The sequence below is a fragment of the Castor canadensis genome, chromosome 3 (assembly GCF_047511655.1).
Source record: "Castor canadensis chromosome 3, mCasCan1.hap1v2, whole genome shotgun sequence".
In the NCBI taxonomy this organism is placed as follows: Eukaryota; Metazoa; Chordata; class Mammalia; order Rodentia; family Castoridae; genus Castor; species Castor canadensis.
The window spans coordinates 50,462,077-50,472,429 of record NC_133388.1 but is presented as its reverse complement, the minus strand read 5'-3'; the positions used below and the strand labels follow the sequence as shown (position 1 = coordinate 50,472,429).

Genomic DNA, 10,353 nt, shown 5'->3' with positions numbered 1-10,353 from the left:
GCTCCCTCTTCCACCGGTACTGCATCTGGACATTTACTACTGAGAGTTTGCACGTGGCATCACAACCATTTACCATCCTATCTCCAGTGAATGGCATGCGATTGCTGGGAAGGACTATTCCTTTCCTCAGTTCCCAACCATCTGCTTGGCACAAGGTCTATGTCAATTTTTTAGTGAATGCATAAATCAATATATCAATGAAGATTGCTGCATAGTTGATTTTAACTTAATATGGATTTCATCAGCATTATGTATACAACAAAGCCCTTGAATAAATCTGTGTGAATGTGTTTAAGGTAATATCAATTCTACTAGAACAGTATACAGAAATTCACACTATTATACTGTATAACACTGAAATATTGCCGGCAATTTTTTACTCCCTCCCAAAAGAAAGCCGCCTTTTAGTTGAAGAAAAATTATTTTCTCTGCAAAATATTATAAAATTACATTTATTGATTAATCTGGGCTTTATCAAATTATTTGGACAATTATCATTGCACACCTTCCAAAGGAGAGCACAAAAATATGCACTTCCTCAGACAAAAAGCCAGGCGTACTTACACATTAAACACACAAACACAGCTGAACTTCAAACCAAATGCATTTTCATTATGACATACTCTCAAATTATACTTCTTATAGTCCTAATTTGACTTTTTCACAGTTTTGCTATACAAAAAAATACATATTACCAGGTTAATACCATCCTCCAAGATACTGGAAAAACCGAGGTTAAACAAACAAACAAACAAACAAACAAACAAACCTGGGTTGCTTAAGCTGGAACTAAGGCAAATAATCTTGTCCTTAGAAGGGGTCGCCGGAATGTCGCAGCTCTACGGCTCAGGGTCCAAATGTGTCGGGGTGCAAAGGGACCCCAGAGATGCTGAACCCCCTTCGACGTCCACATCTGTTCTCTCACAAAGGCAAAGCTCTGCTGCCAGCCAGGTTTAGAGCCTCGGATTCAGCTGCAGGCGAGTGTTCCCCACTTTCTTCTTTCGTAGTGTTGTGAACCTTGTAAACTTTTAAATGTACAATTAAAGTGCTCGGTGTGCTCCTTCTGAGCTACATCCCGCTCCAGTTTTGAAAGCATAGCTCGCCAGGGCTTCAGTAACATGGCATTGCCTCCACAGAGAGCAGGATACAGCTGCAGTAGGTAGACGTGACGGTCATCGCCACCAATGTCAATGGAGGCTCAGTCCTGGGTGGGCTTCCTACTGTGCTGAATGCTGTTTCACATGGCTAAACTTAGTAAACACAGCTCTCTGGTAAGTCACACATCAGTGTTTTTCCAAGATGCATAAATCATTGTCCCACACAACCCCTCCATATGACAAAAGCCTATAAAATGGATGTTGCAATAATTGAAAGAACATTTTGTAGCCCACTCCTAAATATTGATTCCTCCTGACACCTTGCTTCAATACACAAGACACTGGACTTCAAAGGATGATATTTTTTTCTTTTCTGAGATGTAGACCATAGGCCTGTCTTGTCTCATATGTACTGACAGCCGTACATCTCCATCTGAGGCTTTGAGTACCCCCAGGCTGTGACTGGGAAAGTCCCCACAAATGCCTGACCTTCTCTGAGGAGCATCTATAACTCAGGTTATACGCAGGCCAATTGGCAAAGAAAATAATTAAGTGGGGGCAATTATGATATAAAATAACAAGTCAGGCTTCACTGGAAATGACTAGGGTAAGACATTGTTATGGATTTTTCAGAACACCCATCACATAAGTGTAAACAGTGGTATTTCTGCTGTATTTAAATAAAATTTGTATGGCTCTACATCTACCTCAAAAAATGGGGAACACCAAATACAAATGTGGGGTGATTAATATCATTCTGTAAGACTTTGAACATTATTTGCAACATACAAAATTTTAGTTGCTGTTAATAACCCAAAATGAAAAAAAAATGCACCACAATGGTTTATGAATATAGCACAACAACACATTGTTAAGATATGTCAAACACTTTTGAAACTATTTTTGGAAACTTTTGTTATGGGAGATAGCTATTAAGGATTTAAATTTTAAGATGATCCTTTGACTGAAAATGTGATATATTCTTCGACTGACCAAAGAGTGTAAAACTCTGTCACAAACTGGATTCCATATTACTTTGGCAGGAATGACTGTGCCAGTTTCTACACTTAAGAGGTCTTATGAAAATCTTGTGAAAAAACATCCGAAATACTGAAGTCCTGAAAATGATGAAAATCCAAGGGTCCACAATTGAAATCACAGACAGAAAACGCAAGGCTTGGAGGCTGTCCAGTTCTTCAGAGGCATAGCTGACAGCTGAGAATGCTCCGTGGTACGCGTGATACTGTTTGGAAGAAAAACATTGTGCAGATATGGATACTGAAGGTTGACGGAGTGATGAATTTGCTTACTTCACTTACCTTTCTGTGAGAAATGGTGGCTTAGCTTGGAATACTCATTTTTGGTAAATTTATTAGCAGCTAAGGGCACTGCAGCTGATGGGCAGGAGTGAGGAGCCTGAAAGATGGAGGAACTGAGGTGCATGTGGGAGACTGGTCTGACTGGCTCCTTGTGCCACCTGATGGGTTCTGAAGCTTTCACAAATGGGTTACCACCCTTCCATCACCTAGAGTTCTCTCTCCAGCTGGTACCCTTCACCCATACTTTACTCAGTTCCTTCCTCCTTCTGCCTGCTTCCTAGTCTCTCTTATTAGTTTGCTGAGAAGCAAGTCACACTTGTGAAATGCCACAAGTATGGAGATACCAATGAAACAGAAGCTTTGAGAGAATGTGAAGGGACAGGAACTATGACAGTGAAAAGACACAAGGAGCGCATAAACTGCTCCACTTATTTTCATAGATTGGTACCTTTCCATGGATGACATCCTCTTTTTAAGCTGAGGACAGAGAAGTACATACAAAAAAGATGCCTACTTGCCTGTGTAAGTCACCTCCTTGTGTCTTGATTTTCCCCAAGGTCCCTGTAGCCCCCTTGCAGCCCTGCAGAGCACCTGAATTGTGGTCCCTGCCACTTGGCTCCCACTGCACCACTGTTGCTCCCACTCTGCCTTTTCTTTTTCCCACTGCACTCTGTGTCTACTGACGGTCTAAAGCCATAATAGGACCATAGACCCTAACGGAACAGAAACTAGGCAAACTCGGTACTAGCAGGAGAGGCTGACTGAGAGCAGAGAGCACTCCCATTCAAGGCAATCAAGGAGCATCTTCTAAGATGATGCATTTTCCCAGAGTGGCTCCCTGGCCTTTCCTCTCCCTTTTCTATGCAGCACTGCAGTGGGCTCAGCCACTCCAGTCTCGTGCACTTAGGAAGATGCCTTACACTGGATGCAGCTGTTACTACTACCTGGATGTCTACTCCTATCTTTATTGCTTAATAATATCAACAGTAATAATGATAGTTAATGCCTACATATGGCCTGCTATTCACAGACAGTTCTAAGCACTTAAAAAATAATTTTATCCACATAAAATCATGTGAATAAATATAATCATTATCCTTATTTACAGGCATGGAAATGTGCCCAAACAGAAAATCATTTTCAACTCTGCTTTTCCTTCAATCCTTCACTTTTCTATGCAGCACTGCAGTGAGCTCGGCCACTCCAATCTCTTAGGAACATTGCATTTGGACAAGTCTCTCAGGAGATTGGAACAACTCCAGGGTCTACCTAGACTATTACTCCCTTTAGGGAGCCTCTTTTGGCAGTGGCTAAGAGGGGTCAGCTTGAGGGTCTAACTTTCTGAGCTAGAATCCCTGTTTGGAAGAGTGACTTCAGCGGAATTAATGTTTCCTTATCCTAACAGTGAGGGTCGTTGTGCATACCCTCCAAGTTTGAATGAGATGCTATGAGTAAAGCCTTTGAAAAGGTTCTAGCATATAATAAGAACTTGATAATTAGGTAGTATTATATCTTATCCATTAGGAATGACTACTTTTCTCTACTAAACTCCCCCATGGCCCTAATCACACATACACCCTTATGCCTTATGCAGGCACATGTGATGTTTTTCTTACTTTGTATCTCTACAGTGAATTATAGTGTGTTAGTGTGGTGGCTACCAGACGTGCTGAATGGATACTTGGGTCACAGTAAGCCATAAGCTTAAGTTAATTTTAAAAACAAATATTCTATCTGAGTTTGTTTTACATTTGCTACTTTCTCCTCAAGGTGGAATGTGGAAAAATATAATCCCAACTATGTGAAAATGTTTGATAGTTGGGATCTGAATAATATTTGTATAATTAAAACAAAGCAGTTTATTGCTATGCAGTATTTACCAGTGTCAACTGTATTTGGCTGGGGTTTGTTTGTTTGTTTTTGCAGCACTGGGGATAGAACCCAGGACCTCACACATGCTAGGCAAGTGTTCTACCACTGAGCTACACCCTCAGTTCAGTTATCTGAATTATCAAGTCACTATCAGTATTATCAAGTCAATAGATTTGATATTACAAGTGTATCATTCTGCACCTGGCATTTAAAAGGTGGCTCAGTTTACATAAAGTGTGAATTGGGCTAAAGGCGTGGCTCAAGTGGCAGAGGGGTTGAATTTAATCAAAGTACATTGTATGCATATATGGAAATATCACAATGAAAATCGATTATACAATTAATAAACAAAATTTAAAAGGAAAAAAGAGAACCAGTGTGAGATGAGCACCCTCTGAAGGGTTTGGGAGTCAGTGAGAAAAATGTTCTGTTGCCAACTAGGTGGAGATTTGGCCAGGCATCCCTGCTCAGATTTTTCCTCATTCTGACGCCCTTTTCTATCCAGTTCCTCATCATAACACCCTTGTCACACCCACTGCTCCAGCTCTTCCAATCTGCTTTAGATTCTTTGCTCTGGGCCCATCTTTTGCCTACCATCCTCATGTGTCTACACCATGGCCTTTGGGAGCAGCACCTGCCCACCTAAATGTAGGAGCTGCTCAGTGCACACTGGATATGCTCTGCCACTCTGTCTCCATGGGTCTGAGAAGGACAGTTACACAGCTTGTATTTACCTGCCTTTTAAATGACTCAATGGTCACATCTCATCTCTATATGCACAATCTCTACCACCCACCTCTGCTCCACCACCAACCTCCAATACATCGTGATTTTCTGAGATCAAAAGAATTTTGATGAAGGTGTGTTGTATGCATTAGAGAATGCACTGTGACCTGCCTCTAAAACTTATTCTGTATTTTCTATTTTTCTTCCTGCTGTATCAAACTGCAAAATGAAAACAATCTATGTATCTTATTTATGTATCACAATAATCCAACATTATTGTGAAGTTACTAAAAAATCATACTCAAAGGGGGGTGGGGTGTAGCTCAGTGGTAAAGTGCTTGCCTAGCACGTGTGAGGCCCTGGGTTCAATACCTAGCTCTGGAAAAAAGAAAGAGAAAAAAAAATCATATTCCAACACACTTTTCACTGGCTTAATGAAATAATGTATATATATATATATATATATATATATGTAGGTTTTTGTTGTTTTTAACAAGTTGTTCTGCCTTCAGTAAGTGATGAAGGTTGATTTAAACCTGTGCCTGACACTAAAACCTTATCCTTCCTAGAAAATGATGGTTCCTGTGAAGGATGCTGTCTATACTGCACATAATATTTGGAACATTACACTTTTTTTAGAAGATAATTTTCAACTCTACTTTTCCTTCAATCTTCACAATACCTATGCGCTGTTCCAATCTCCTGAGAGACTTGTCCAAATGCAATGTTCTTCCCACTGTAGTATGATGCTTGCTGCAGTATTCTTACTAAAACATTCAAATTCAGGCCAAATTTTTATGCATTTAGTTACTATCTGCTTTTATCATAGCACAGGTAAGTGAGGTTCCAACTTTGGGATACTGAGATGCAAATGTTTTCGGTAAGGGCCAGAGAGTAAATATTTTAGGTTGCACAGGCCAAGAGACAAAGTCCTGAATATTTGGTATATATCAACCTAATAAGAGAGAAAACATATTTCCATAATTTTTATCAATGAAATTCAAAATTTAATAATAACAACTGAGTGCAAATTTTAAAAATACACATCTACTAAGGAGAAGAATAAACTTCTTTTTAAAAACTGAAATATTTGGCTTGATTGGGGCTCACAGTTCTGGGTCCCTATCATCAAATTGATTGCAAATATCCACTTGGAAGAACTATATTTTTTTCCTCTGGCAGTAGTTGGGTTTGAACTCAGGGCATGCCCTTGTTAGGTAGGAGCTCTACCACTTGAGCCATGCCTCCAACCCTTCCTCTTTTCACTTTAGTTATTTTTCTGATAGTCTTACCTTTTTTCCAGGGTGGCCTCCTCCTAAGGTCTCCTGCATAGCTGGCTTATAGTTATCAGCCACCTTGCCTGGTTTTAACTTCAGGGCTATACAGGAAACAGCCAGCAGACTAGGTATGGCCTGTGGGCCATGGTTTGCCATCTCCTGGTATAGACTGTGGTTCCACAGTACTTGGAAACTTGTTAAGAATACAAGTTCTTCAAAAACATCCTACTCAGAAACGCTGAGGGACGGGGCGAGCCATCTTTTTAAAAGCTTGATGATGATTCTGACAATGCTAAAATTTGAGAACCAAGGCTACATATCTATGTCTGTCTATATAAAGATTTCTTTCTTTCTTTATTTTATCCTAACTCTGTGCAATAGTGTGACAGACTATGCTTCGCCCCCTCCCCCAATCACATTAAGGTCTTCACTTAAGGGGAAACCACTTTGCATCTTTCTTTCATCCACCATGGAAAGTAACATCCAAAACTGCTACACTGTGATGAGGAACTAATTCCTGAAGTGTCAGGCGCTCAGGACTTTCAATTGGCCGTGCCCTGTATTTATTTAAATGCTGTTCTTGTTGAACAGGTACTTTGCGGGTGGAGGGTGATCAGAGGAGAAGCAAGTTTTCTCAAGGCTCAACCTCTTACAGGTGTCTGGGACCCCATGAGAGAAAACACCTTCAAAACGGAGAGGTAATTCAGTCTCTGCCACTGTCCCTGTAGTAAACTGAAACCCGAGATAATGGCTTTCGTTCCACCTCACTTGCCAAGATAGAAACAAGAGCTGTCAAGGCAGATTGTCAAAATGACACCACCAGCTGAATCCTACCTACAACTGCCCCAGCCTCTACTGCCACCATCACGGAGGCCGCAGCATCAGAAACAGCAGCCACCGCTCCTAAAGTTTGTTGGCAAAGTTTCTGAAATTAAACCTGTGTTTTTCGTCGCTCACTTCTGCAAATCGTACCAGCAAAATTAATCCTCCCTTTCCACGCCAATATCCCGGAGAAGAACCCCAGATTCCGTCCGCCAGTTTCGGAAATCACTAAAATCACGGGCAGGTCTAACAAAATTAAACATTATCTAGCAGCCTGAAACATAGCAGAGATCGTCTACCTAGCAGGGGTTCCGTATTGCCAAGGTGAAACCACGATCCGAGGCGCAAAAATGACCCTGTGGAGGGCTCCGCAGAGCGTTTGACTGGACTCGGGACACCACTGGATTTGTGTTTCTCGTCCTTTTCCTGACTTTCCCTCTTCTCGGTCAATAAATTGAGTTCTATCCAATTTGTTGATTTGGGGAGCGCAGCAATAAAAGCACCTGGTCCGGGACATAGCAACTCGCGCGCGCGTGATGCGCATCCCGTCTCCATCCTTTCCGCCCGGCACCCGAGTCCACACGCGCCGCGGACCCCCGTAGCCCCCCGAGCGACTCACAATTAAAGGCAGGGAGCACAAGGCGAAGAGCGCGGTCATGAGCGCCAAAAGCAGCAGGTGGTCCAGCTCCTCCAGGGGATGCGACGACGCCTCCTTCTTTCCAGCCCCGGGCTCCGCGCGGTCCCTGGTACAGCAGCGCGGGTGGCGTTGCAGTCTCCGGTGCATCACGTAGAGGTTGCGCATGGCGCCCAGGTTGCACAGCACGATGGCGAGGACCAGCAGCGCCATGAGACTGGAGTAGAGCACAGAGTAGCACAGCACGGAGAGCGAGCCCTCCTCGTGGACCATCTGGATAAAGCACCAGGTGCCGGGACAGTACTGCACGTATTTCCCGAAGCCCGCGAAAGGGAGCGCGCAGAAAACCAGGCAGAAGGCACCCACAATCGGCGCCACCAGCAAGCCCCGGCGCAGGGTGACATGCCGTTGGTAGAAGAAGGGGTGTCCTAAGGAAAGCCAGCACTCCAGCGCCATGGCCAGGAGCTGGAGCGTCGAGGCGAGCCCAAAGTAAGACATGGTGAAGGCGAAGGCTTGGCACAGCCAGTTGTTGGGCGCGGGCGCCAAGCCCGAGAGGGTCTGGTTTTGCGCGTAGGCAACCAGGACCACGGGGCTCAGGAGACACTTGCCCACCAAATCGAAGATTGTCAGGCCGCACACCAGCACGTAGAAGACCGAGGGCGGCGGGCGCGGTGGGCGCTGCCGGCAGAAACCCAGCCCTGAGTGCGCCAGCAGCCCCAAGGCCAGCAGGTTGCCCAGGAGGCCCGCGCTGAAGAGCATCCCGCCCATCGTCGCCGAGTGGCCCTTCTCTACTGAGGTGGTGTTGTGGCAGCTGTAGGAAGGCGACCTCATGGCGGGTGGACGCAGCAGGATGGAGAGGAGGCTGCGGCAGAGCGAGCGCTGCTGCGCCGGGGCGCACAGGAGCCCCCGGCCGCTCCCCGCGCGCCCTGGAAGGAGAGGCTGAGCCGCGGAGGAAGCTCCACGGGCGGCAGGGTGTTCCTCACAGTAGGCGCCTCCTTTCTAAACTCTCGGGTCACACCCCTGTCGGAGGGCGGGACGCTGGCACTGCCAAGTGCAGAGCAGCCCAGCTAAGAGCTTGGTCCTGAGGTGCGCGCGGGGTCCGGAGATCAGCCAGAGACTGCTGCTCAGACTCGGAAGGACAGAAGAAAAGTAGCCAGAGTCCAAGCATTCGAGACCAGTTCTTTGTAGAAGCAACAGAACTACCGAAATAGAGCGGAAATTAAGCAGCAGCCACCTCAGGGAGGAGGGCACCAGGTGGTGGTGATAGAAGTCTGCTGGTGGCAGAACTCTGAAGAGGAGGCTGAGAAAGGTCTACCACCTAGTTTTCTCGAATTAGTGAGTTAAGGAGGGGCACAGGTAATTAATATTTGCATAGCACCTAAGCCTTGGCTCCTGTTGCATTAGCAATGACCTCCTCTGTACAGGTGAGGAGATCCGGGTCTTGGAAGGTTAAGTGATCTGCTCAAGGTGGCTGAGGCAGCAAGTTGCAGAGCTCAACCTGGAACCAGACCTTCTATTTACAGAGTCCATCTTGTCCATGCCTTCCATGGTTCTGCTTCCCAAGAGGCTGGCCAATTTCAGGACCTTTTTTTTTTTTTTTTTTTTCTGCACAGGGAAAACCCAGAGGTGACATTGGCCCTGGGTACCCTACTCAGTGACTGTATGGATAGGGTGTGGGAGAGATGTGGTTAACAGCACTGATTTTGTCATCAGATAGGCCTGTGTTCAAGTCCTGGTTCTGCTACTTTACTGTCTGTGTGACTGAGGGACTTGCTTATCTTTCCAAACAGTAACATCTGCACTGCTTGCTTGGTTCTTTTGAGGGGTGGAGGTAACTTGTACAGTGCAGGCACAGAGGATGGACTCAGGGCATGCAACTGCCATGATTCTTGCGTGATGGACAGGTGTTTTGGTAGCTGGTACTTACCTGCAAGTTTTAACTTGAATTTTGAAACCAGAAAGCAGTAGCCTTGGTTTAGAGCTTTCTCACCTCTCTCTTGATGACTACTAGAAAACATTTCTTCCTTTGTTGCTTTAACTTGCCTGCATCAAAAAGCAAGGGATTTAACTTTGATTTAAGTTTTAAATTATCACTTCATATCCTGGGGCAGAAACTGGCTTTAAGTGTGGAATTTGAGTGGGATGACTAGGGCTCAATTATGTAAGCACAAGTAATGTCTTGGCGTGAAGAGGTTCATTCTTGGGCGCTGTGCCTGTTTGATGGACAGAGTCAGGGAGAGGGTAGGACCCTCTTCAGATGCGAAAGCCTGAAGAGGAGGCAGAGAGGCTGCCTCAGACTGAAAGCCTGCCAAGTAATTCAGGTCATGGCATGGGGAGAGAGTCTAAGCATTGGAATTAGGCAGTTCTGAACGCTACCACTAGCTGTGTGACCCTGGGCTAGTGACTCAATTTCTCTGAGTTTCCATTTCCTCATAAATAGGATATGGGACTTATGTGACCTCTCCTAGATTTGTGAGCCTGGGGAAAAAAAGAAGTGCTTGGTATAGAGTAATAACAGTAGCAAGAGCTAACTTTGTGGGTCCATACATATGCTGGACACCACCTAAGCCTTTCACATGTATTGACTAAATGGAAGGTCTGGCACA

The 10,353-nt window shown here is 44.8% G+C and overlaps 1 protein-coding gene across 1 annotated transcript; it reads right to left on the bottom strand.

The window, feature by feature from the left end:
• Nucleotides 1–220: 220 nt before the first annotated feature.
• Ptgdr (prostaglandin D2 receptor) lies at nt 221–8,699 on the bottom strand. The gene is made up of 2 exons (XM_020160052.2): nt 7,733–8,699; nt 221–2,340 (listed from the first exon to the last, which is right to left on the bottom strand). The coding sequence occupies exons 1-2, from the start codon at nt 8,576–8,578 to the stop codon at nt 2,110–2,112; spliced, it is 1,077 nt and encodes a 358-aa protein (XP_020015641.1). The 5' UTR covers nt 8,579–8,699; the 3' UTR covers nt 221–2,109.
• Nucleotides 8,700–10,353: the final 1,654 nt, after the last annotated feature.

What these genes read in the sequence shown, in the direction of transcription:
- Ptgdr (XM_020160052.2), bottom strand. Translation starts at nt 8,578, where the DNA reads ATGAGGTCGCCTTCCTACAGCTGCCACAACACCACCTCAGTAGAGAAG. An exon ending in TGTGCTCCCTGCCTTTAATT is followed by an intron (nt 2,341 to 7,732) that starts GTGAGTCGCTCG and finishes TCTTCCAAACAG; the next exon opens with TATCACGCGTACCACGGAGC.